The sequence below is a fragment of the Enhydra lutris genome, unplaced genomic scaffold (assembly GCF_002288905.1).
Source record: "Enhydra lutris kenyoni isolate GAN:26980312 unplaced genomic scaffold, ASM228890v2 scaffoldscaffold5, whole genome shotgun sequence".
In the NCBI taxonomy this organism is placed as follows: domain Eukaryota; kingdom Metazoa; phylum Chordata; class Mammalia; order Carnivora; family Mustelidae; genus Enhydra; species Enhydra lutris.
The window spans coordinates 7738650-7765644 of NW_019154089.1; the positions used below are offsets into that span (position 1 = coordinate 7738650).

General features: G+C 36.8%; 1 protein-coding gene across 3 annotated transcripts in view; it reads right to left on the minus strand.

Moving 5' to 3' along the window:
- Positions 1-26995, minus strand: part of LOC111140866 (RAD50 double strand break repair protein) — a 101036-nt gene that overhangs the window by 42835 nt on the left and 31206 nt on the right. For 2 of the 3 annotated variants that reach the window (XM_022493096.1, XM_022493097.1), the window contains 9 exons: positions 23839-24024; positions 23267-23471; positions 8925-9053; positions 8525-8690; positions 6663-6856; positions 5602-5808; positions 4281-4463; positions 3148-3305; positions 246-421 (listed from right to left, as the gene is read on the minus strand). In XM_022493096.1, the coding sequence (XP_022348804.1) occupies positions 246-421; positions 3148-3305; positions 4281-4463; positions 5602-5808; positions 6663-6856; positions 8525-8690; positions 8925-9053; positions 23267-23471; positions 23839-24024 (1604 nt within the window). The remainder of the gene's footprint in view (positions 1-245; positions 422-3147; positions 3306-4280; positions 4464-5601; positions 5809-6662; positions 6857-8524; positions 8691-8924; positions 9054-23266; positions 23472-23838; positions 24025-26995) is intronic. The other variant, XM_022493098.1, reaches the window with a different exon arrangement.

Below are 26995 nucleotides of genomic sequence, written 5' to 3' on the forward strand. Positions count from 1 at the left end.
ACTTGCATTCCCCCCAACAGTGTAAGAGGGTTCCCCTTTCTCCACAACCTCTCCAACACATGTTGTTTCCTGTCTTGCTAATTTTGGCCATTCTAACTGGTGTAAGGTGGTATCTCAATGTGGTTTTAATTTGAATCTCCCTGATGGCTAGTGATGATGAACATTTTTTTTCCATCCTTAATAGCTACCAGTGAGTGAAAATTCAAGTGTCAAAGCACCTTGATAATATAAAGAAGGTAACTTACCTCGCTGTTTTGAGGATTTTTCAATTTCTTCTTTAAGCCTGTCTAAATCACTTTCAAAATCCTGGCTACCACAAACATCAAACAGCTTGTCTTCATAACTGGACAACCGTTCTTCTTTCCCTTTTAGTTCATTATTTATATGATTTTTATTTTGCTCAGATGAAGCTAGTTCTTTGCTAAAATAAGAATACAGATTACAATTTTACAACAAATGAAGTTTGAAAAATCTGAGTAGGTAAATACAAATTCTGCCAAGAAATATTACAAAGGTTTGCTGTGACTAAGTACTTTTTTCAGAAGTCAAGGCAACAGTCCTCTTCTGCCTGAACTCCACCCTGGACACTGATCACTTTCCAAACCTGCTCATGGGCCTGCACCCAGACATATGTGTATAGGCAAAACTGTGTGATTCCTTGGGGTTCATGGTCTTTGAGCTCAGATGAGGAAGCTCAGCAAGAATATGTTTGCAGGACATACTGGAGAGCGAGAGAAAAGAACATTCTCCTGATTCCCTTTGGACCCTTTCAGTATCACTTCCCTTCACTTCTGTAAGAACTTCTTTATCCCTTCCTTGTTGCTGTCATCTACTTACATCATCATCCATTCTCTCTCATTCATCAAAGACTTTGCTCACTAATACAATTCATCTCTACTTTAACTCTTAATTATCATCCCAGCCAACCGTCATACCAACATAGATTAGGGTTTACAGGTTATAATTCACTGGGCAAGTCATGTAATCAATATAATGGATTGTATTCATAATCTTAAAAAAATGAAGCAGAATAAAATACACTGCAACAGACTGAGCATTGTTTGAACACATACTCTTTTGAGAAACTTGTTTCAGATGAATGTGTATGAGTGCATGTGTGCTACATTTTGATACTTCCCATTTTGAGTCACAGTAAAAATAAGGCAAAAAGAAGTAACTAATATAGATGATGCTTTGACCATCCTAGCCATGGAGCCATGTTCATCAACATCATTATCTTAACACCCAGCACTGCTGACCCCTCACTGAAGGTCTATTTACTCAAGGTCTCAAGAAGTACTCTGGTCTGGCTCTCTCCCCAGCTCCCTGAATTCTAATTTCCTTCACTTGCTCCTCTTCCTTTGCTTACCAACAGTAACTATACTGCTGTTTCCCAGGCATCTGACTATAACCTTTTCTCTTCTCTTTGCATAACCCTTTTAAGGTGATATGGCCTATACAAATGACTCCAATTATTACTTAGAAAGCAACAACTTCCAAACTCTTGAACTTCAAACTCCAATATTCTATTCCCTAAGACCCATTTCCATAAGAAACAAATTAAACATGGCCAAAGCAAAATCCACTATCTTCCTCAAGTATCTGTACAGAATTTTTGACTCTTCTATCCAACCACCACTCAAAGCAACATTAAAAAAAGTGATCACTTCTTTATTGTGGTAAAAATCACACATTATATAAAATTCACCATCCTAACCATTTTTTTAAGTGTAAAATGCAATAGTATTAACTATATACACACTGTTGTCCAACATCTCTAAAACTTTTACATCTTATAAAACTGAAACTCCATAACCCTTTAACAATGATTCTCCTTCCCCCCTCTCCCACTTCCTGGCAACCATCACTCTACTTTTCTGTTTTCAAGAGTTTGACTACTTTGGGTACCTCAGGTGAGTAGAATCTTACAGTATTTGTCCCTTTGTAACTAGCTTATTTCACTTAGCAATAATATCCCCAAGGTTCATCCAAGTTGTAGCAGGACAGGATTACTTGCCCGTCCCCACCCCTGGCACCCTGCCAACCCTGGGTAAGCTTTACACTCAATGGGGGCTTGAACTCACAACCTGGGGAGCAACAGTCACATGCTCGACCGACTGAACCATTCCCCAGGATTTCCTTCTTTTTTAAAGCTGAGTAATCAGAAACACACATTATACACATACACATTGAATCTTTATCATTCATCTGACTACCAAGAATAATGCTGTAATGAACATGGATTTGCAAAAATCTCTTCAAGATCATGTTTTCAATGCTTTTGAATATACTCAGAAATGGAATTGCTGGATCATCTGGTAATTCTATTTTTTTTTTTTTAAGAACCTCCATTTTCTCTATTAGCGGTACTATTTCATATTCCCACAAACAATGTACAAAGGTTCCAGTTTTTCAATATCCTTACTAATAATTTGTTATTTTCTGATTTTTTTGTTTTGGGTTTTGTTTTGTTTTGGTAGCAGCCATGCTAAACTGGTGTGAAGTGATCTATCATTGTGGTTTTCATTTGCATCTCCCTGATGAATTAGGTACTTTTTCATTTGCTCAATGGCCATTTATATATGGCCTCTGGAGAAATGTCTATTCAAATTCTTTGCCCATTTTTAAGTCCAATTATTTATTTTTGTGTTGTTAATTACAGGAGTTGTTTACATATTCTAGATAATAACCACTTATTAGATAAATGGTTTGAATATTTTCTCCCATTTCGTTGGTTGCCTTTTCCCGGTTGTTTCCTTGCTGTGTAGAAGTTCTTAAGTTTAATGTAGTCCCATTTATCTACTTTTGATTTTGCTGCCTGTGCTTTTGGTGTCAGGTCCAAGAAAGCATTTGTCAACTTCAATATAATGAAGCCTTCCCCCTAAATTTTCTTCTATGAATTTTATAGTGTTAGGCCTCTTTTTTATAAAGGAGAATTTTAATCCTCTAAGTTTTGCAAACTTTCAAGGAACAAAAGGCCCATATTAATGTCATCATTTTACTTGATTGATAAATACAGCAGAACCAAAGTCGACTAACATAAAACATTCCATTTTATAACAATAAGTAGAATATTTCAAACAATGAAAAATAAAAAGCATGAAATAAAAGCTCTGTAGTACATCTCCAAATGTTAAAACTACTTACTTCAATTTGGCAAGTCTGTCCCTGGTCTGATTAATTTCTTTTGATTTACTATGAAGCCAGTCTTCAAGCTGTTTTTTGTTGGGAAAATATCCTAACAATGAAGTTAATTCATCACTGTGTCGAGATTTTATTTTCCTGATTTGTTCATCTTTGTCAGCCTATAGAAAAAATTTTCTTTATTTTTATTTTAATTTTTTAAAAAGATTTTATTTATTTCTTTGATAGAGAGAGACACAGCGAGAGAGGGAACACAAGCAGGGGGAGTGAGAGGCAGAAGCAGGCTTCCACTGAGCAGGGAGCCCGATGTAGAGCTCGATCCCAGGACTCTGGGATCATGACCTGAGCTGAAGGCAGACACTTAACGACCACCCAGGTGCCCCATAAAAAATAAAAAAAAAAAAAAAAAAAAAAAAGTCCAAGATCTCTATATTGTATCAAGAACAAAATTAAATTCTAATTTACAACTCTGAGATCAAGAGTTACATACTCTACCAACTGAGCCAGCTAGGTGGCTCAGAACAAAAATAAATTCTAGACTAAAATTCTAGGCTTAAAAAATAAAACAATGAACATGAAAGAAGAAAATGCAAAATTCTTAAAGTCTCACAGTGGGAATTGCCCTTCCATGCCATAAGAGAAAAAAGTAACAAGTCTGACAATAGTAAAAATTAACACTTCTATATGACATGTGATAAATATTAATAGCAATGGGCATGTGTATATATACTTCAGTATACTTCAGTATTATTTTTTGGAATTAGAAAATAGTTTTCCTAAGCTCCAAAGTCTTATTTTATAGAATATTAAGCTCACTTAACTCCTAAAATACAATACCAACACCACCTAAGTATTTTGTAGTGCATCCCTTACAAACATAAATTTTTTTTTTTTTTAAGATTTTATTTAGTTATTTGACAGACAGAGATCACAAGTAGGCAGAGAGGCAGGCAGAGAGAGAGAGGAAGGGAAGCAGGCACCCCGCTGAGCAGAGAGCCCGATGTGGGGCTCGATCCCAGGACCCTGAGACCATGACCTGAGCCGAAGGCAGAGGCTTAACCCACTGAGCCACCTAGGCGCCCCCATAAATTTTTTTAATACCAGAAGTATAATTAGAACAAAAAGAAAGGTCATACTTTGTCTCTGGTCAGCATCTCCATCTGGGTACGTGTTGTTGTATGATAGTTTAACTGTTCCATCTCCTGGTCCAATTTACGCAGGGTCCTGTCTAGGTCTGCTTTCTCATTTTGAAGGTTTATTACTTCTGTTTTTAGAGCTTCTACATTGCTGTTTTTCTCAGCCTTGCTTAACTCACGTTCCTTATTAATAATTCAAACACAAAAGTTTATATGTTTTGTGTTAAAATAATGACAAAATGTATTAGAAATCAACTATTCCTCAGAATGATCAAGATATTACTGTTTACTTTTATCCTAGAAGAGAAAAAGCACGGATTTTTAAGGAAAGTCTTATAATGTTATCTTACTCGGTTATAATGGTAGAGAAAACTGAGAAAAATACATCCAAATGTACAGTTTAGTAACTCTTTGGTTGGTAAGTATTCATCAGGTACCCACGTAAACGTACTACATTGCCTGGCATTTAGAGAACATGTAATAGTGTGATGTGGTCTCTAACGAGTGCTTTACCATCACAAGGTAATGTGATGAGAAACTGTGACAAACTGCTAAACTGACAAAAATGTATGCTAGATGCTAAGTTACAGAGCAAACTGAAATGTTTACTTAAATTATCAAGATGGGTTCTGGGAGGGAAATCTACCGAGCTTTAGGATGCCTACTTTGGTGGCAGACATGTGAAGGAAGGGGACATATCAGAAACAAGGAAGAGAATTTGGATACTTGTAAAAGTAGATGGTCTAGGAAAATTTCTACCACATATAAAGTGATAACATGGCAAGAATCACGTAAAATCTAGTGTGGAACCTAGAGCAAAAATCCTTTTTTTTTTTTTTAACTTAGGTAAGTGGTTCTTAACCAAGGTACTCCTAACAATCACCTGGTTTTGTTTGGAACATACATTTCTAGTCCCCACTCTAGAGAGAACATGAAGGAGTAGGGTGAGGGCAAAGGGAGAAGCAGACACCCCACTGAGCAGGGAGCCCGATGCAGGGCCTGATCCCAGGACTCCGGAAACATGACCTGATCTGAAGGCAGATGCTTAACCGACTGAGCCACCCAGGTGCCCCCAAGCCTAAGTCTTTTTTAAAAGCTTCTTATGTAATTCTAATTTTCAATCCACCCACTTCCAGAATCAAAGAGTTGGTATGATTATAATATTCAGATGTTTTCATTTTGTATGACATTCATAGACAAGGTTAATGTTTTTATTGAAATGCCATAATCTTAAGATTAGCAACAGATAATATACTTCAGAATATAAGATTCTAAACATTTTACACGTTAAAGTTATTAGATTACTCAAATAATATCTTACAGCTTTTGAGAGCTCCTGGTCTAGTTCAAGAATCCTGTCTGAAGATCCTTCCAACTGCTGTAATTCATGCTTCACATTTCTCAGCTCATTCTGCTTCTTAGTTAGGATTTCTGATTTTAGCTCAATTATTCTTCCCAGTCCAGTTTTCTTGTCCCTTATTTCATCTATCTGTTTTTGTTTCAGAGTTTCTTTTTCTGCAAAGTCATTCTACATAAAATAAGAATGAGCATTAACAATTTTTTTCACTGAACCATTTAATAAAGTTTCTTGAATACAAAGTTAACACCTGCACACTAAGAAAAATAGAGCAAAGTACAAAAAAGTGCAATAACCATCACCCAAAGATAATCATTATTAACCACGAGCAAACTTTTTTTATGATTACCTTTAAAAAGAAATTTTGGAAGACAAACACTATATGCTCTCACTTACATTGTGGAACCTAAAAACAAAACAAACCCCGAAAATAAACAAATTCAAATAAAAGAGATCAGACTTGTGGTCACAGAGGTGGAAGGAGGGAGGAGGGAGAATTGAAGGAAGGTGGTCAAAAGGTTCAAATTTCTAGTTATAAGTACTATAGATATAATGTGTATCATGATGACTACCACTAACACTACCATATGATATATAGGAAGTTAAGGAAGTACATTCTAATAGTTCTCATCACAAGGTAAATATATATTCTTTTCTTTTATTGTATCTACATGAGGAAATGGGTTTTAGCTGAACCCACTGTGGTAATCATTTCACAATATATGTAAACCAGTCCATCGTGCCATATGCCTTAAACGTTGAGTGGTACCTGTTAATTATCTCAGTAAAACTGGAAAAAAAGAAAAAAAAAAGGTAACAAAATCAAATTTAAAATGTAGTCTGTATTTTCTTCATATATTTATCCTTAAAAATTTTAGAAATTTGGTTCCATAAGGGTTTTTTCTATCTCAAAAAGATTCTAGCCTAACACTAACCTGAAAATTTGACAATATGAGGTCCACCCCAAAATTAAAATGGTATAACTAGAGAATCTGATACAAACAAAAGAATACAGCAATATTTACCATCAGCTGGCTGGCAATTTCTGCTTCCCTTTCTTGCCTCTCTCTCACAAGTTTGTGAAAATTTTTAATATGTCTTTCATTGAATGGTCCACGCTCAAAGCCATCCAATTCTAGCTGCGTTGCCAAAGACTGAATTAATGAATCTCTAGCTTGGATATGTTCTTGATGGCGATCCGCCTGTAGCTGCAAACGACCTTTAAAACACACAACCGTAATAATTCAATTTTCAATTCAATAACTCAATCAAGTGTTTTTTTTTAATTAATAGAACTGTACATTCATAAGCAGTTATTTAAAAAAAAAAAAAAAAAAACACAGCAGAATCTCCTATAAACTTTGCCCAGTTCACCCTGGTAACTGGTTTTGCGACATCATAAAAAATATGTATTTGGTTTTTGTCCTTGGTTCCTGGCACAAACCGCCTAAAACTCTTAGAATTCCTGAGTGATATAGGTGAAAGGATCATCTTTTGTTACTCATTCTTAGTCCTTTTCAGCATACTGGAGTTTATTCTAATGCAGTGACCCTTACGACGATGGGAGCTGGTGCTCAAATGAACCAACAATGTGATTAGAGAGTAGGAACTTTCAGTACCCACCTCCTCAACTCTACGGAGCAGCTGAAGATTGAGTTCAATCACCAATGGTTAATTATTTATTCAACCATGCCTATATAATGGAACTTCCATTAGAATGCTGAACAACAGCATTCAGAGACCTTACAGGTTGGTAAATACATCAAGGTGCTGGTTCATGTGTGAGTGATGCACTCGGAGAGGGTATGGAAGCTGAAGACCCTTCTGCATACCTTGCACTAAGTATCTTTTCCATTTGACTGCTCCTGAGTGGTATCCTTTATAATAAGCACAAAAAGTTTCCCTAAGTTCTATGAATGATTATAGCAAATTACTGAGTCTCAGAAAGGGTTTGTGGGGAGTCCTGATTTACAGCCAATTGATCAGAAGTGTAGGTGACAGACAACTTGGGACTTGCAACTGGAATCTGAACTGGGTAGGCAGTTTTGTCAGACTACACAGGTAAAGCACTGACTCCAGATAATTAGTGTCAGAACGGAATTCTCTCTGCCCAAAACTGGAGGATTGCCTGGTGTGGAAAAACCCACACACCTGGCGTCAGAACTGTTGTGAGAAAAGACAGTGCTTCCTTTAGTAATACTCTGCAATACTATAGTATAATTTCACAGTCAGGATACTAACAGGATACAATCCACCAGTTTTATTCAGATTTCCCCAGTGTTACTTTTTATCTATTTGTGTATATTAAGTTCTACATCATATAATCAACTGTGTTAGTTCATATCTCCACCATGACAGTGAACATTAATGAACAGTTCAAATACCACAATAAGCTTCTGTATCCATAATCTTTTTTTTTTTTTTTTGAAGATTTTATTTATTTATTTGACAGAGAGATCACAAAGAGGAAGAGAGAGAGAGAGGGGGAAGCAGGCTCCCCGCTGAGCAGAGAGCCCGATGTGGGGCTCGATCCCAGGACACTGGGATCATGACCTGAGCCAAAGGCAGAGGCTTTACCCCACTGAGCCACCCAGGCACCCCTCCATAATCTTTTATAACCATACTTATGTGGGGTTTTTTTTTGCTCTTGTTGCTTTTTACAACCATAAACATACTAATCTTCCTCCTGTTCCTCCTCCTGCTCAATAACCCTGGCAACCACTAATCTGTTCTGACATTTCAGAAATGTTATATAAATGGAAGCATACCATATATTATCTTTTTAGGTTGGCTTTTTTCACTCTATATAATTTCCTGGAGATTCATTATTCGTGCAGAAAAAGCATAATATAATAGGAAAAAAGACCAAGTTAATGTTTTGTCCTACCCTGCTCAACAAGCAGTTCTGATTTTTCCTGATTGAGAAGCCTTGATTCTTTATTTAACTTTTCCAGTTCACGCTGACAGTCTACCAGTCTCCTTTCTTTCTCCCTTACTGTTCTCTGGTGATTATGATATAAATCATTTAGTTGCTCATCAGTCCCTTGAAAAACCTGTGCAGAGAACCAAAATAGGAGCTTTAATGAATAAACAAAACAAGTTATCACTCTGAAGTACAAAATGAACCAAAGCTTATTCAATATCCTTCCCTTTAACATATACATGGAAATAACACAAACACTAAGATTTGTATTTTTTTTTTGAAATACGAGTGGCAAAATGGATTCAAATGAGGTTCATTTTAATAATCTCAAAATTTTGAAAAATGAAATTCTACCACCACAAACCTTTTCCATTTTCTGTTCCAGTTCACTATTATCTTTCTCCATTTGCTTCTTCCGGCTATCCAAGGCTTTAATTTCATTGTCAAGTCTCATTATTTTAGAGAGGTTTTGTTCAATTTCTTTTAGACGATTCTGAAAATAAACCAATACTGTACATAAATTTCACTACAGTTTATATTGCAAATGAATGAAAACAAGTAAGATGTCCTGGCTAGGTACTTAGTAAAAGTGATCTCTCTCACTTAATGCTAACAATGCTATAAATTATAGGAGGCATAGAGAGACCAAGGATGAGACATTAAAAAATCTGCACAGCTCCTAAGAGTTACTAAGGAAAAAAAATAATTAAACCCCACTACTAACTTCAAAAGCCCACATCTTATGCTTACACCTCCCACAAAAGTCATTCATTCATTGGGTAGAATCACATAATGTAAAGTACCACATTATAAAAACTTAAATCTTTAATAGGCTATTTTTAAAAAATAGTACTGTGTGAGCTAGAAACTTGAGTCATGACTACATTCTGAGGCTGAAGGCAAAATTTACATGAAAAACTGTATTTTGATTCAAAGGCTGCTCAAGCACAGAGAACTCTGAACATATGAAGTGTGACAGATGATTTCACTGGCTGGCTTCTAGGGAAAGCTAGTGGCCTAATCTCCTAGAAATATGTGCAACCAGATTCAATGTTCTCTCCCTGGAGTGGCACTAACGATATTCTTCTAATGTTTGCCTCTATAATTCCAAGGCTGACCAATTCATCTTCGGAGATAATTTCAGAACCTAATTTATTAAACTACCACACTAGTAGAGTGCTTAGGTATCAACTGTAAGGTTTCACTGCTGCACCATAATGCACCCTTAACTTTAATGTCATTTAATAAAATTATAGTAATAGCCTATCTTGTGATTTGTATATTAACAAGTAGCACGTAATCACCCTAAAAACAGGAACTTTGTTCACTAACATATCCCCCCACACATGCAACGGATCTTCACTATGTTAGCTAAATGGAAGAATGAGCAATTTCACCAATAATAATTCTTAACTGTCATTGACTGAATGCCTACTATATTGAAGACGCTGTGTGAAATGCTGCTACACATCCACTCTAACCCTTATGAGATTACTTGCTTAAGCAGGAGACTTGGAGGACTCAACATGTCTAAAGTCACATTCTTAATGATAAGAGCTAAGATTGGAATGGTTACGGCTCTGAGTGCTGTAACAAGGTAAATCTCAACTTTACCTTGCACCATAATAAAAAGTAACCTGAAACAAAGCATATACATAAAATGTTAGAACATAAACTATAAAACTTCAAGAAGAAAACAGAAGAAAATCTCTGTGATTTTGGGTCAGGCAAAGATTTCCTAATTAGGAAAACAAACTACAAGAAAAACATGATAAACTGGATTTCAACAAAATTAAAAACTGCTGCCCTTGGAAAAGTAGTTAACAAAATACAGTATTTGCAAAACGCTTAGATGATTAGGGTTTGCATCCACAATAAAAAGAAATCTCACAGCCACATAATAAGACAAAAATCCCATTCAAAATAAGCAAATATCTGAATAGAAACTTAGCAAAAGAAGATATGGTAAACACATAAAGATACTTAACATCCATAAGCATTAGAAAAACGAAACTACAATGAAAAAAACTACAATAAAAAAAACCACTCAGAGATACTATCATGCACCTACTACGATGGCTAAAATAAAAAAGACTGACAATACTAAGTAGTGACAGGATATAGAGCAACTATACTCTTAGATGTTGTTGGCAGGACTACAAAACGGTATAGCCACTTTCAAAGGTAGTTTGGCAGCTCATAAAGTTAAACATATACTTCCATATAACCTAGCAACCCACCACAAGGAAGTTACTCAAGAGATAGGAAAAGATACCTCTAAAAGCCAAGTTTATAGCCGTTTTATTCTAATAGCTAGAAGCTGGAAAGAGCCTAATATCCATCAACTAGGGAATGTATAAATGAATTATAATATATCCACACAATTTACCCCCAGTAAAAAAATAAATTAACTACTCATACATGCAACAATACAGGTTAAGTTAAAAAGGTCAAGCTAAGAACCAGAAACAAAATGCTACCTAATATATGATTCCATTTATGTGACATTCTGGAAAAGGCAAAACTATGACCTAACAAATCAGTGGTTACCAAGAGCTGGGAGTAGAGGGAAGGACTACAGACAAACTTGAGAGAACTTCTTGGGGTAAGGCAGGGGATGTTCTGTATCTTAACTACAGTAATGCTGTAGTTAAGCTACTGTATGCATTTGCCCGAACTCATCAAACTACATACTTTACAATAGGTAGATTTTACTATATGTAAATTATAGTTCAATAAATCTATCTAAAAAAAAAAAAAACGGGCTTGGGATTCAGAGAGGCCTGGACTCAAATCATGGTTCTACACTATACTTGTAACGTGAACACCTGAGCTCAATTTTCTTGCCTATGAAACATCACAGGGTTACTACAGGGCTTACATAATGCATTTTAAAGCATTCTTATCAGTGACTAGCATATAGTAGACAATCAATAAATGAGACCATTCATACCACTTGTGAAAAAAATCCTGTGTTCTGAAAATACCTTTTGAGCAGTTTAACAAAGAGACCAGATTGATTCTTTTTTTTTTTTTTAAGATTTTTTTTTTTAATTTATTTGACAGACAGAGATCACAAGTAGGCAGAGAGGCAGGCAGAGAGAGAGAGGTGGAGGCAGGCTCCCTGAGGAGCAGAGAGCCCGATGCGGGGCTCGATCCCAGGACCCTGGGATCATGACCTGAGCCGAAGGCAGAGACTTAACCCACTGAGCCACCCAGGCGCCCCAAGACCAGATTGATTCTTATAAGCCCTGGATGCTAACACCTCAGTTATGGTACTACACTCAGAAACTTCTCGGCTTCTATCACTGCTTCTCGCCAGTATTAACTTTATCTGGGCTTGGATCTATTGTGATACCTCTTCATTCTTTAAATCTAGCCAGTCCACCAGATCCTGAATATTCCTTCTTTGAAATCTGATTTGTCTTAAATTTATTTTAATTCCACTGTCGTTCACATATAGTCCTATAAAATTCTGTTCAGTCCCCACAGCACAAACCCCAGGTTCTATTCTCAGAGCACACCACTAGTAAAAGAAGCCAGGACAAATAGAAAAGACAACAAAAAATATAGCAGAGTATTTAAAGCTTAAGTGTCAGTGTGAAATGAGACAATGAAGAAGTTGGGTTATCAGCCATACAAGAACCATGAACTTCTGTGTGGAAGAAATAAGTGTGCCAGAAGGTGTTTTCTGAATTCAAAAACAAGTTTCTCAAGCAATTTCCACTGAAGACAAAACAAAGCCAAGGTCAGGATAGAATGTGGTGAGATGAAAATAAAGTCGTTTATGACAGAATTCCTAAAAACAAAGAATCTATAAAAATGAGAAAGCATGAGTGCAGTATTTGAAATGAAGTGGTCTCTAGATGGCTCCTGTGTGGGTAATTTGACTCAAACCTTATGTTTAGTTCCATGGAGGGAAGAAACCTAACTTTGTATATCAGAGCTAAAACAAAACAAAGCAAAACAAACCTTTGAAATCATGCAGTTAATAAATATTTACTGAACCTCCTGCAATGTGCCAGGCACTGGGCTAAACTATGAGGACACAGAGAATAAAAGAATTTTTTTTTCAGAGAATAAAATTAAATTCATGGAGAACTAGTCAAAACTAAACACAAATAAAGAAATAATGTATATATGTGATGAATCACTAAATTCTATTCCTGAAACTAGTATTATACTACATGTTAATTAACTAGAATCTGAATAAAAACTTGAAGGGAAAAAAAAAAAGAAACAAGACCTCACTATTTGTTATAGCTTTAGTTAGAATCCTGGCATCGCTCAATAAATATTAGTTATCATCTCTTTGCCATACCTACACATTCTTTCCAAATGTTCCATTTCAACTATATGGATTTCCTTGATATTGTTCAAGAACAGCTTGCTTTTCACTGTCCCTATATCTTTAATTACCTACCCATTTATGATCAACAAAGTCATATCCCCAATTCATTCCAATGTAATCCTCTCTGGCCATCTCAGACAGAAATTCTCTTTCTTATTCCTCCTTACGCCTCTTGTCTTTTTCTACCTTGTGTGTGCCTGTCATCTTTTTAACCAGGCTGCTCTTAAAAAAGATAAAATGTGTTCCAATGTCTTGGTTATTACCAAATAGCTATACATAGTAATCATGATAACTCATCCTAACTTTATCATAGTTTATCATTCTTTTGTCTATTAAACTAAATTCTAAACCTACTGGTTTAGAGAACTACTGGTTCTCTATAATCTGAATGCAATTCTTTTTCACTCATTTTTCCCTGGGTTACTTAACCTAGGCACTTCCTCACATGATTCTGTTTTGATAAGTCACATGTGTGAAAACAGACATATAAAAATGTGGATGTAAATACATTTATATTGTATTTATATGAAAAAAGAGAAACTGCTGATAGGCTGTATCTGGAACGTCAGAAATGAGGAGCTGGAAGAGTACCTCTTACTTTTCAACTCATATTTTTCTGTCATTTTATTTTCACTGTGAGCACATACTACTTTTAAAAAATAAAAACACAAACATACATAAAACGCCTTCTACTCTGTTGAGTTTGATTTTTTCCCCATCCTTTAAAGCCCAGTTCAGCCATCCCTCTTTCCTTTAAGGCTTGGGACAGATTTCTCTTTAAGACCATCCCCCGCTTTTTAGTAGCTTTTACTGAGAGATTTCACACACCACATAATCCACCTGTTTGTGTTTGTGTGTGTGTAAGATTTTACTTATTAGACAGAGAGACAGAGCACAAGCAGGGGGTACGGCAGGCAGGAGAGGGAGAAGCAGGGTCCCCTCTGAGCAGAGAGCCCAATGTGGGCCTTGATCCCAGTATCCTGGGATCATGACCTTAGCCAAAGGCAGATGCTCAACTGACTGGGCCACCCAGGCTCCCATAATTCACCTGTTTGAAGTGCACAATTTAACACTATTTAGTATATTCATAGAGTCGTGCAACCATAACCTAATCTTAGGGTATTTCAATTTCCAAAAAGGGAGCTATGCCAATTAGCAGCACTGTTCATTCCTCTCTACTGCCTACCCTACACAATCATTAATATATTTTCTGTCTCTATAGATTTGCCTAATTTGGACATTTCGAATAAATGGAATCGTACAATACGTGGTCTTTTGTCATTGATTCCTTTTACTTAATGTGTTTTCGAGGTTCTTGCCTGTTGTAGCATATATCAGAACTTCATTACTTTTTATGGCTGAATAATATTCCAATGGAAGAATATGCCACATTTTACTTAGCAGTTCATGGACGACTGAGTTGTTTCCAACTTTGACTATTATGAATAATGCTGCTATGAATGTCCCTATACAAGTTTTTGTGTAGGTATATTTTTAAATTTCTCTTGGGTGTAAGAAATTTAAGGAGTAAAATTGCCGGATCATATGTTAATTCTATGTTTAACATTTCAAGAAATTGCTAAACTGTTTTCCAATGTCAGATGGACCATTTTACATTCCAACAAGCACATAGGATGGTTCCAATTTCTCCCTATCCTATAACAATAATTATATGTCTTTTTGATTTACAGCTACTCTGGTGGGTGTGAGGTGGTATCTCACTGTGATTTTCATTTGTATATTCCTGATGAATAATGATGTCAAACATCTTTTCATTTGTTTTTGGACACAGAGAGACCTTCTTTAGAGAAATATCTATTTAGATCCTTTGCACATTTTCTTTCTTTCTTTTTTTTTTTTTAATTACTGAGTTCTAAGAGTTTGTTACATATTCTGGAAAAAAGTTCCTTTTTAGATATATGACTGGCAATTATTTTCTCTCTTTTTGTGGGTTGCCTTTTTGCTTCTCGATGATGTAGTTTGCAAAACAAGTTTTTTATTCTGAGGAGGTCTACTTTTGTCCATTTTTTCTTTCCTCACTTGTGCTACAGCTACCACCCTCAGCTCCTAAAAAACCTATATTTTAAACTTTATTATTCACATAGCTTTTCAAATTACTCCTTTGTGATCCTATCTTTTCAAAAAGTTTCCTTGTTTCTCCTAATAGACTTTAAGTTCTTTAAAAGAAAGGCCGAAGTTTTGGGCTTCATCATTCCCAAGAGCACCTGGCACAGTGCTATACAAAAAACCAATACTCACTAAAAAAATGCAATCATGTCAATGGGTACTGGAACAGGCACAAAACCAAAGCTTTTCTAGTTTACAATTCAAAAATCTATACCAGGAAATTAGAAGATGGCAATGGAATAGGAGGACCCTAGGCTCGCCCCATCCCACAAATACAAGTAGATAACTATCAAATCATCCTAAATACCCCAGAAATCTATCTGAAGTCTGGCAGAACAAACTCCACAACTGAAGGCAGAGAAGAAGTCACAGTAAGAAAGACAGGAAGTGTAGAGATGTGGTTTGGGAGAGAAAGGGATTATGGCCCCTGGGGTGGGGAAGGAACAGCAGTCACAGAGAAGGGTGAGAAGATAGACTAACATGCAGGGAAGCACACAGAGAAAACAAATCCCCATAGCAATTGGCTTGAAAAGCGAGAGAGTCTGAATTTTCTGAGTTCTTCCAACCAACAGAGCTTAAGGCCTGGAATTTTAAAGGTCAATGTGTTTGGCTCTGGGAAAGCTCAGAGGGCACTGGGGCTGCTCTTGTTTTATGTGGGGCAAACAGGCAGTGGATATCCACCATGGAAACAGCAATTTGAAGAGTGCCTGGGGCACACAGTGCAGAGGTTGGTTAGTTGCTCCTCTCAGAGCATGTCCTCGAGAGGCAACATTCATTCAGAGACCGCTCTGGGAACAAAGGAACTGGCGGACTCCATTTCCCCCACCATCCCTCAGCATAAACAGAGAGCTTATGTTAGGTAGCTGGGCTGCAGGAACCAGCCCAGCCCTGACACTTGCTACCTAACTCACTTATACCAAGCCATGCCCCCCACACCCCAGTGGAACCTCTGCTCCCAGTCACCCTCGTCTCAGTCCCAGTGCAGCAGACCCCCTCCCCCAGAAGACTGGCCCAAATCCCTGTCAACATTGCATCTCCCAACCCAGGGGTTTTCAGAGCCTCGGTTCCAGTGGCAGTGGTGACAGACCTCATTTCACAAGCAGAACAGAGTACACCTAGTTAAAATGTGCCACAATCAGGCCACGGACCCAACAATGCCCACAATAGGTAGAGACAGCCTCTGCAATGATTGATTTGAAGGATAAAGTGAATACAAAAGCTGAGCACATGAAGCACACATAGGAGATGCTCCCAGAAGCACCAGGCCCGAGACTACACTGCAGGAAACATAGGACCTCTTCCTCATAAAGGCATTACCCTCAAAAATAGGAAACATAGGGGCACCTGGGTGGCTCAGTGGGTTAAGACTCTGCCTTCAGCTCAGGTCATGGTCTCAGGGTCCTGGGATCGAGCCCCACACCAGGCTCTCTGCTCAGCAGGGAGCCTGCTTCCCCTCTCCCTCTGCCTACTTCCCTGCCTACTTGTGCTCTCTCTCTGTCAAATAAAAATCTTAGAAAAAAAAAAAAGGAAACATAGCTGACTTTCCTGACACACAGTAACAGGCATAGAGACTTAGATAAAATGAGGAGACAGAAGTATTTGTCCCAAATCTAAGAACAGGAAAGGCCACAGCTCGGGATCTAAGTGAAACAGAAATAAGTAACATTCCTGTTGGAGAATTTAAAGCAATGATGATAAGGATACTCACTGGACTTTAGAAAAGAGGGGAAGACATCAGTGAGACCATTAACACAGAGATAATGAAATACATAGAGATAAAGGGCTCAATAAATGAAATGAGACACACATTTGATGGAATGAACAGCAGGCTGGTAGAAACAGAAGAAAGATAATAGTGACCCATAGAGACTAATGGAAAATCATAAAACTAAATGAAAGGGAGAAGGGGGCCTGGGTGGCCTAGTTGGTTAAGCAACTCCCTTTGGCTCAAGTCATGATCCCAGGGTCCTGGGATCGAGCCCCATGTCAGGCTCCATACTCAGCAAGGAGCCTATTTCTCCCTCTGCCTGCTACTTTGCCTGCTTGTGCACTCTGTGTGTGTGTGTGTGTGAAATAAATAAATAAATAAATAAATAAAAACTAAATAAAAGGGAGAAAAAAAAGAATTATGCAAAATGAGAACAGACAGGGATGCCTGTGTGGCTCAGTCCATTGAGCATCTGCCTTTGGCTCAGGTCATGTTTCCAGGGTCCTGGGATCAAGTTCCACATTGGGCTCCTTGCTCATCAGGGAGCCTGTTTTTCCCCCTGCATGTAGCACCGCCTACTTCTGGTCGCTCTGACAAATAAATAAAATCTTTAAAAAAAAAACAAAAAAAACAAAAAGAGAGAGAACAGACTTTGGGAAATCAGTGACTTCACCAAACATAATAACATTTGTATTACAGGAATCCCAGAAGAAGAAGAGAGAGAAAATGGGGCAGAGAATTTATTTGAAGAAATAACAGCTGAAAACTTTCTTAATCCAGGGAAGGAAAGAAATGCCAGATTCAGGAGGCACAGAAATCCCAACAAAAACAATAAAAGCAGAGTCACACCATGATATATTGTAACTTAAAAAGCAAAATACTGATAAAGAAAAATAAATATTTAAAGCAGCAAGATGAAAGAAGATACTCACATGAAAAGGAAACTGTAAGGCTACCATCTGATTTTTAAGCAGAAACTTTCTAAGCCAAAAAGGACTGGTATGATATTTTCAAAGTGCTGAATGGGAAAAATCTATAGTGAGGAATACTCTAACCAGAAATGCTATCATTCAGAATAGAAAAAGAAACAGAGTTTTCTAGACAAGCAAAAACTGAAGGATTTTATGATCACTAATTCAGCCTTGCAATAGATATTAAAGGGTACGCTATGTGTGAAAAGACAAAAAATGACAGTATGAAGATAGGAAACACAAAAGCAGGAAAAATAACTATTTCTGTAAAAAATAATCAGTCAAGAAATACACAAAATAAAAGAACTATAAGATTATGACACCATGTACCTAAAATGTGGGGAGAAGACGACTAAAGAATGGGTTGAAACTTAAATGACCATCAACTTAATACAGGCTGCTGTATGTAGAAAAGATTATATACAAACCTAATGGTAACCTGATGGTAACAAATGAAAAATCACTAATAAATACTGGAAGAATAAAGAGAAAGAAATCCACATATATCACTAAAGAAAGCCAGTAAACATGAAAGAGAGAAAAATAAGAAAGGATCAGAAACAATCTTCAGAAACAACCACAAGACAATAAAATGGCAATAAATACATATTTATCAATAATTATCTTGAATGTAAATGGACTAAATGCTCTAATCAAAAAACACAGGGCTACAGAATGGATAAACAAAAACAAGACCCATCTATGTAACTGCCTACCAAAGACTCATTTTAGACCTAAAGGCATCTGCAGATTGAAAGTGAGGGGATAGAGAAACACTTACCATGCAAATGAACCTCAAAACAAAGCTAGGGTAGCAGTACTGATACTGGACAAAAAAGACTTTAAAACAAAGACTGTAATAAGAGACAAAGACACCATAAAATATAATAAAAGGGTCAATCCAACAATAAGATGCAAAAATTGTAAATATTTATACTCCCAACACGGGAGCACCCAAATACATCAAATAGTTGATAACAAACATAAAGGAACTAATTGATAATAATACAGTAATAGTGGGGACTTTAATACCCCACTTACATCATCTAAACAGAAAATGAACAAGCAAACAATGTCTTTGAATGACACACCGAAACAGATTTAACATACTCAGAACATTTCATCCTAATACAACAGAATACAGAGTTTTTTCAAGTGCACATGGAACATTCTCCAGAATAGATCATCTCCACAAAACATATCTCAAAAACTTCAGAAAGATCAAAATCATACATCTTTTCTGACCCCAACGCTGTGAAACTAGACATCAACTACAAGAAAAAATGTGGAAAGAGCACTAAATACATGTGGGTTAAATAACATTCTACTAAAGAAGAATGGGTCAACCAGAAAATAAAAGAAGAAACAAAAAAGTACACAGAGGGCTGCATGACAGGCTCGGCTGCAGGAACTTGCCACTCCTGATCTCAGGGTTGTAAATTCAAGCCCCATGCTAGGTGAAGAGATATGTAAACAAACAAACAAACAAACAAACTTTAAAAAAAGGTACATGGAAACAAATGAAAATGAAACACAATAGTTCAAAATCATTGGGACATAGCACAAGTTGTTCTAAGAGGGAAGTTTATAGCAATAGAGACCTACCTAAAGAAGCAACAGCTCAAATAAACAACCTAATCTTACACCTAAAGGAGCAAGAAAAAGAAGAGCAAATAAAACCCAAACAAACCCCCTCCCTTCTGCTCTTGATCTCTTTTTCTCCAACAAATAAACAAAACCTTACAAGAACAAAAAACCTCCCAATAAACAAAACTCCAGGACCACTGTGGCTTTACAAATAAATTCTACCAAACATTTAAGGAATCATTAATACCTATTCTTCTCAAACTATTCCAAAAAATTCAAAGGAAGGAAAACCCAAATTCATTCTATGATGTCAGCATTACCCTAACACAAAAACCAGATAAAGATACTATAAAAAAAAGAGAACTAAAGGCCAATATCTCTGATGAACATACACACAAAAATCCTCAACAAAATACTAGCAAACTGAATCCAACAATACATTAAAAAATCAGGGCACCTGGGGTGGGGGTTCAGTCGATTAAGCATCTGCCTTCTGTCTCCCTCAGCCTCCTCCACACAGCTCATGCTTTGTCTTCCTTCTCAAGTAAATAAATAAAATCTTAAAAAAAAAAAAAAAAAAAAAAAGAGCCATTCACCACAATCAAGTAGTATTTATTTCTGGGTTGCAAGGGTGGTTCAATATTTGCAAATCAATCAGTGTGATGCATCACCATCATTAAGATAAAGAACCTTATGATCATTTCAACAAATGCAGAAAAGGCATTTGACAAATATTCAATTCATGATAAAAACCCACAACAAAGTAGGTTTAGAGGGGACATACCTCAAAATAACAAAGGCCATCTACAAAAAACACACAGCTAACATCATTCTCAATTGTATTTCTATACACCAAAAATGAAGCAGCAAAAAAAGAAACTAAGAAAACAATCCCATTTACAACTACACCAAAATAAGACACCCAGGAGTAAACCTAACCAAAGAGATGAAAGACCTGTACTCTGAAAAACACAGAATACTGAAGAAAGAAAATGAAAATGACACAAAAAACTGCGAAGACATTCCATGCCCATGGATTGGAAGAACAAATACTGTTGAAATGTCTACACCACCCAAAGCAATCTACAGATTTAATGCAATCCCTATCAAAATACCTACAGCATTTTCACAGAACTAGAATAAACAATCTAAAAATTTGTGTGGAACCACAAAAGACCTCAAAGAGCCACAGCAATCTTGAAAAAAAGCAAAACTGGAGACATCGCAATTCCAGACTTCAAGTTACGCTACAAAGCTGAAGTAATCAAGACAATATGGTACTGGCACAAAAATAAACACATAGATCAACAGAACAGAACAGAAATCCAGAAATAAACTCCAATAATGTGGTCAATCAATCTTGGACAAAGCAAAGAATATCCAAGGGGAAAAAGACTGTTCAACAAATAGTGTTGGGAAAACTAGTCAGCTACATGTGAAAGAATTACACTGGACCACTTTTTTACACCATACACAAAAATAAAATGGATTAAAGACCTAAATGTGAGACTTTAAACCATAAAAGTCCTAAAAGAGAGCACAGGCAGTAATTTCTCCGACACAGGAAACAGTGCCTTTTCTCTACACAGGTCCCTTCAGTGAAGGCAAACAAAAGCAAAAATAAACACTGAGATTACATTGAAATAAAAAGCTTCTGCACAGTGAAAAGAAGCCATCAAAACTAAAAGGTAACTTATGGAACGGGAGAAGATATTTACAATAACATATCTGATAAAGGGTTAGTATTCAGAACATATAAAAAACTGATACAACACCTGAAAAACAAATAATTCAATTAAAAAATAGGCATAATACATGAACAGACATTTCTCCAAAAAGACATCGAGATGGCAAACAGACACATGAAAGATGCTCAACATCACTGATCATCAGGGAAATGCAAATGAAAACTACAATGAGATACCATCTCACACTTGTGAGACTGAGTAAAAATCACAAGATCCTCTTCAGGATGTGGAGAAAAGGAACACTTGCGCACTACTGGTGGGAATGCAAACTGGGGCAGCCACTCTGGAAAACAGTATGGAGTTACCTCAAAAAGTTAAAAATAGTACTACTACCTTATGATCCAGCAACTGCACTACTGGGTATTACCCAAAGTGTACAAGAACACTAATTCAAAGGGATACATGACCCCTACGTTTACAGCAGAATTATTTACAATGCTGAGATATGGAAGCAGCCCAAGTGTCCATCAACTGGTGAATGGATAAAGATGTGATATATAGAGACAATGGACTGTAATTCAGCCATAAAAAGGAAAGAAATCTTGCCATTTGCAACAACATGGATGGAATTAGACAGTATAACGTTTAGTGAAACAAGTCGGAGAAAGACTAATTTCACTCAAACATGGACTTTTTAAAAGATTTTTTAAATTTATTTGAGAGAGAGAGAGAGATCACAAGTAGGAAGAGAGGCAGGCAAAGACAGAGGGGGAAGCAGGCTCCCTGCTGAGCAGAGAGTCTGATGTGGGTCTCGATCCCAGGACCCTGAGATCATGACCTGAGCCGAAGGCAGAGGCTTAACCCACTGAGCCACCCAGGCACCCCCATACATGGAATTTAAGAAACAAAACAAATGAAAACAAAACAAATGAGCAAAGGCAAAAAAAAAAAAAAAAAAAAAGAGAGAGAGAGAGAGAGACATAAACTAAGAAACAGACTTTTTAAAAAAAAGTTATTTATTTGACAGATATCACAAATAGGCAGAGAGGTAGGCAGAGAGAGAGGAAGAAGCAGGCTCCCCGCTGAGCAGAGAGCCCGATGTGGGGCTCGATCCCAGGACCCTGGGATCATGACCCAAGCTGAAGGCAGAGGCTTTAACCCACTGAGCCACCCAGGCACCCCCAGACTCTTTCTTTTTAAAAAAGATTTTATTTGACAGAGAAAGAGAGAGAAAGAGCACCACAAGCAGGGGTAGCTGCAGAGGGAGAGGGATAAACAAGCTCCCTACTGAGAAGGGAGCCGAATGTGGGGCTTGATCTCTCAGGACCCTGAGATCATGACCTGAGCAAAAGGCAGAGGCTTAACTGACTGAGCAACCCACATGCTCCAAGAAACAGCCTCTTTACTACTGAGAGAACACGCTGATGATTACCAGAAGGGAAGTAGGTGGGAGGATAGGTGAAACAGATGATGGGGATTAAGGAATACCTTTGTCATGATGATCAACAGATGATTAAAACAAAAACCTTTTAAATCAATGAATGAATCTATAATTATTAAAAAAAATCTATACCAGTACTTAGAGATGCATTTTAAGAGCCAAATCAGTTAGCTTCTAAATAACTTTACAATTCTACTATTTGAAACCTAAAAAATAGCCATTTTCAAGCATGCTCTTACTGCTCTTACTTATTTAGGCTAGGAACACTTTAAGAGCAAGGACATCACTGTAGTACTCCTTGTACCCGTAGACCTAAGCACAGTATACACTGTATACCCCTCACACACAGAAAACACTCAATAAATGTTTAGGAAGTGAACATTTTTATTTACAGTCTTTATGGCCCTTCCTATAAACCACAAAAGTTTAGAGAACTGTCAAATATATCAACATGTTATGTATCAGTTCCAAATTTTATGCAATGTCAAGAATGTCCTGCAAATTAAAAAAAATTCCCTGGAAAGATGTGTTAATAAAAAAAAAAAATCTTCTTAAGAATATAGTAATGTGTAAAGTTGGGTTATTATTTAATAATCAAAGATCTACATCAGTAACTTGGTATCATGGTATGAATTTGTTTACTCTCAAATCCAAGCTCTTTGTGCAATTCTAAGACAAACCATCCAACAGAGAACTAAGATATTAACCATAACATTATAGAGTATCTGATACTTTAAGAAATATACATAACATACAAATTTATACAAAAATAAGGTGCTTTAGGGGCGCTACTGGGATAAAAGGTGACCTTATTATAAAAGAAATCAAATTACCTTCAATGGATCAAGTTCGTTCTCATAGGATTTGACAATTTCCTTTGATGATGTTAACTGAGCTTCCTTACTAGTAATCTGGTCACGTATCTCACAAGCTTTTTCCTTATTTTGCTTCAAATATTTTAGTTCTGTTTGACATTCTTTTACCTTCTGACCTTGTGTCTGACGTACCTGCCGAAGTGTTTCCAAGGCTTTAATGTACCTTTGGAGACGTTAAATAAAAATCAAACTTCTGTCCAAGGGAATTACAGTAGATTCAAACAAGGGAATATTACAGAATTGTTAAGATGACATTTACGAAGAGTTATTAGTAACTTAGAAAATGCTTATGATATAATGGTAAATGAAAAACTTACATATAAATTATCAACCCAGTCAATAAAGAAGTACAGAATGAAAACTGAAAGGAAACATGCCCAGTGGTTGCTACTCGATGACAGGTAGTGATTTTTTTTTTTTTTTTTTTTTTTTACTTTTAAAACATTTTCTCTTTTAAAAAAGAAGCATCCAAATTGCAACCACAGCTCAATAACTTAATGGGTTATCAAGTCTCACTAAAGGTTACAAACCTTGTTGCTGAAAAAATCTCATCAAATTTTTGCTTCAGAGCCTTCCCTTCACTTAGAGGCCAATTAGAGTCTTCTTGATGACAAAAAATGACATTATTTAGCACAGACTTGGAAACCCCAAGAGAACTTATCATCTCTCGGTCAATTTCTGCACACTTAGAGCTGAGACTGACCTTCTCACCATGCCTACAGAAAACAAAAAATGAGAATTTATGTAAACAAAAAAAAACAAAAACACCCTCCATTTGTACCTATTTAATCATTCCTTTACACTGTACTTGTAAAAAAAAAAAAAAAGAAAAGAAAAAAGAAGAAGGGAAAAAAAAGAGAGACCCTCATCCCTCCCACTACAGTAAGTTCCTCATGGTAAAAAGTTTAACTCTTAAATGATTCAGCAATTCAATGATGGAAAGTGTGTAAAACAGGGCAGGACAGGAAATGATGCCAGAATTAAATTTTTTACGTCTGGACTTCGAAAACAATAATTTAAAATATTTACAGACAATAAACAGAAGAAACTATCTTCCATCCCCAGAATTTAAAAATAAGACAATAAGAGACTTTTAAAAAATAAAACAGGATGAACCACAACAAACAGGCAACAGTGTCTTAAAGACCTCTAAAGACGGCATTGTTTAGATAGCGACTGCTCAGTAACAAACACACTGTAAAAAGAGAACAAAGGCAAACTTTAGTGATGCTCACCTAAGCAAACCCAAGGAGTATTCTTTTTTTTTTTAAGATTTTATTTATTTACTTGACAGAGAGAGAGCACAAGTAGGCAGAGAGGCAGGCAGAAGGAGAGGGAGAAGCAGGCTCTCCACTGAGCAGGAAGACTCAGGTGGGGCTAGATCCCAGGACCCTGGTATCATGACCCAGGCCAAAAGCAGCCACTTAACTGACTGAGCCACCCAGGCACCCCATCAAGGAGTATTCTTAATCAGCAGACTTCAACTTTTAAGTCCACACTGACAAAGCAATCCAACGGAGAGAAGTGTCTTAGGGTCTTTTAAAAGATAAGTTCCCCCCAAAAATAGAAATAAAAAATAAATAAAAGATGAGTTCCCTACATCATTATACCTACAGCCAGGATCATTCCTGCCCTGGATTCTAAGAGATCTCTCAGTATATTTCATAAGAAGAACATACTCAAAATTTTCTTTCCTATCTTCTGCACAGTATCTGTTAATAACCAGATTAGGTGGACAGAGGTAGTGTCTGTATTTATTGTCATTTATATCTTCCAATATGTGTTTTGAAAATATTACACCAAGTACAGTGAGAATATTTTGTAGGAGGACAGGATGGACAGAGACCAGGAGGTTATCACATTAGACCAGTAAAAGATGATGGTAGCTTGAATTAGAATGGTCACTGCACAGATGGAAAGAAAGACTCACCAGACATTTAGGTTAAATACATAGGACCTGGTAATGAAATGAATATACAGGGCAAGGAGGTGTCAGATAGAGGTATTGGTTTGTGTCAGGTGGATGGACCGGAGTGCCATTCACTGCAATGAGGAGTACTGCAAGAATATTAGCTTGTGGGAGGTTTTTTTAGGAGGCAAGGAAAAAGACCCATGAGCTTGGTTTTGAACATGTTGAATCTGTGGTGTCTTTGAAAGACCTGGTAGAACATGAGAAAGGCAGCTGGGTACATGGGTCTAGAAATAAAGGTCTGGAGACCTAAATATCTGAGTCACCTATGAATATATAGTAATTTGAGTAATGAAAATGAATGAGATTAACTAGGAAGAGAATATAGAGCAAAAACAGGAGAGGATCTAGAAGCCTGTCGAACTCCTACCTTTATTGGCTGGGTAGGATATGGCTGTGAAGAAGAGAAAGGGAACAGTGTCATGTCACAGGAGACTATTAAAGATTTTCAAGAAGTTATTAACAGCTACCATTTACTGAATTACAGTGGACAGAACAATGGCCCTTCAAAGATACTTATATTCTAATCCTTGCAATTTGTGAAATCTGTTGGGTTATACGGCAGAATAATGATTATAGATGGAGTTAAGGTTGCTCATCATCTGGACCCTAAATACAGGGATTACCCTAGATTATTCTGTGGGTCAACAGAATCATAACGGTCCTTAAGTGGGAGAAGGGGGGAGAAGAGTTCAGAGTGATGTACTGTGAGAACTCTGCCCACTATTGCTGGCTTTGGAGGCGAAGGAGGGCCATAGGTCAAGGATTGTGGGTGGACTGTAAGAGGCAGAAAGGGCACGGAAAGATATCTTTCCTGGAGTCTCCAGAAAGGAACATAGCCCTGCCAACATCCTGATTTTAAACAGTGAGATACAACTGAGACTCATAAATTACAGAACCGTAAGATAATAAATGTGTATTGTTTTAAACTATTAAGTTTGTGGTTTGTTTTATAGTCATGGAAAACTAATATATGAGCTCTTACTACCTATTTAGTGTTTTATATGCATTAGCTCAATCCTTAAAACATTTTTTAAAGACATTAATAGTAATAATGAATCCCTATTTTACAAATGAAAAAAACACAGGCTTGCTATGAGATCTATTTTGTAAAGCAATAGCATTATCCTAATTAAGAGAGGGTACCTGTGACCTTAGTTGGAGCTGTTTCAGTAAAAGAATGGGGCTGGAGGAGGAGTGAGAAGGAGACATTATCAATAACTCTTCTTGAGAAGACTGGCTGGAAAGGGAAAGATGAAGACAGACAGTAACTGGCATGGAATGAAATCCAAGAGGTGTGGTAGAGACCTGAGTGTGTTTAAATGTCAAGGAAAAACCTGCTTGAGAAGCCAGTAGCTAAAATATTGCCCCTAGCAAATAATAGGCGCTATTAACTAAAAGAATTATTTCATTAGTTGAATAAATACATAACAAGTAAAAGGGAAGGGTAAGGGGGCAGTTAAGTAATGTGCTCAACATGGATAAAACCTCGAAGCCAGGGCAAGCTAATTCCAAAATCCATGCCCATTACAAGACAATACCTGACTCTAACAAAGGTAACAGTTCAAAGGGACAAATTATCTCTTTCCTATCTGTATACTTCTCATCTCACTCCTACACATGATATTAGCATTTTCCATTCATTCAATCTATATTTGAGTGATTATGCACCTTCAAATGAGCAACTGTTCACAAATTACTTGAAGGAATGTCGCATT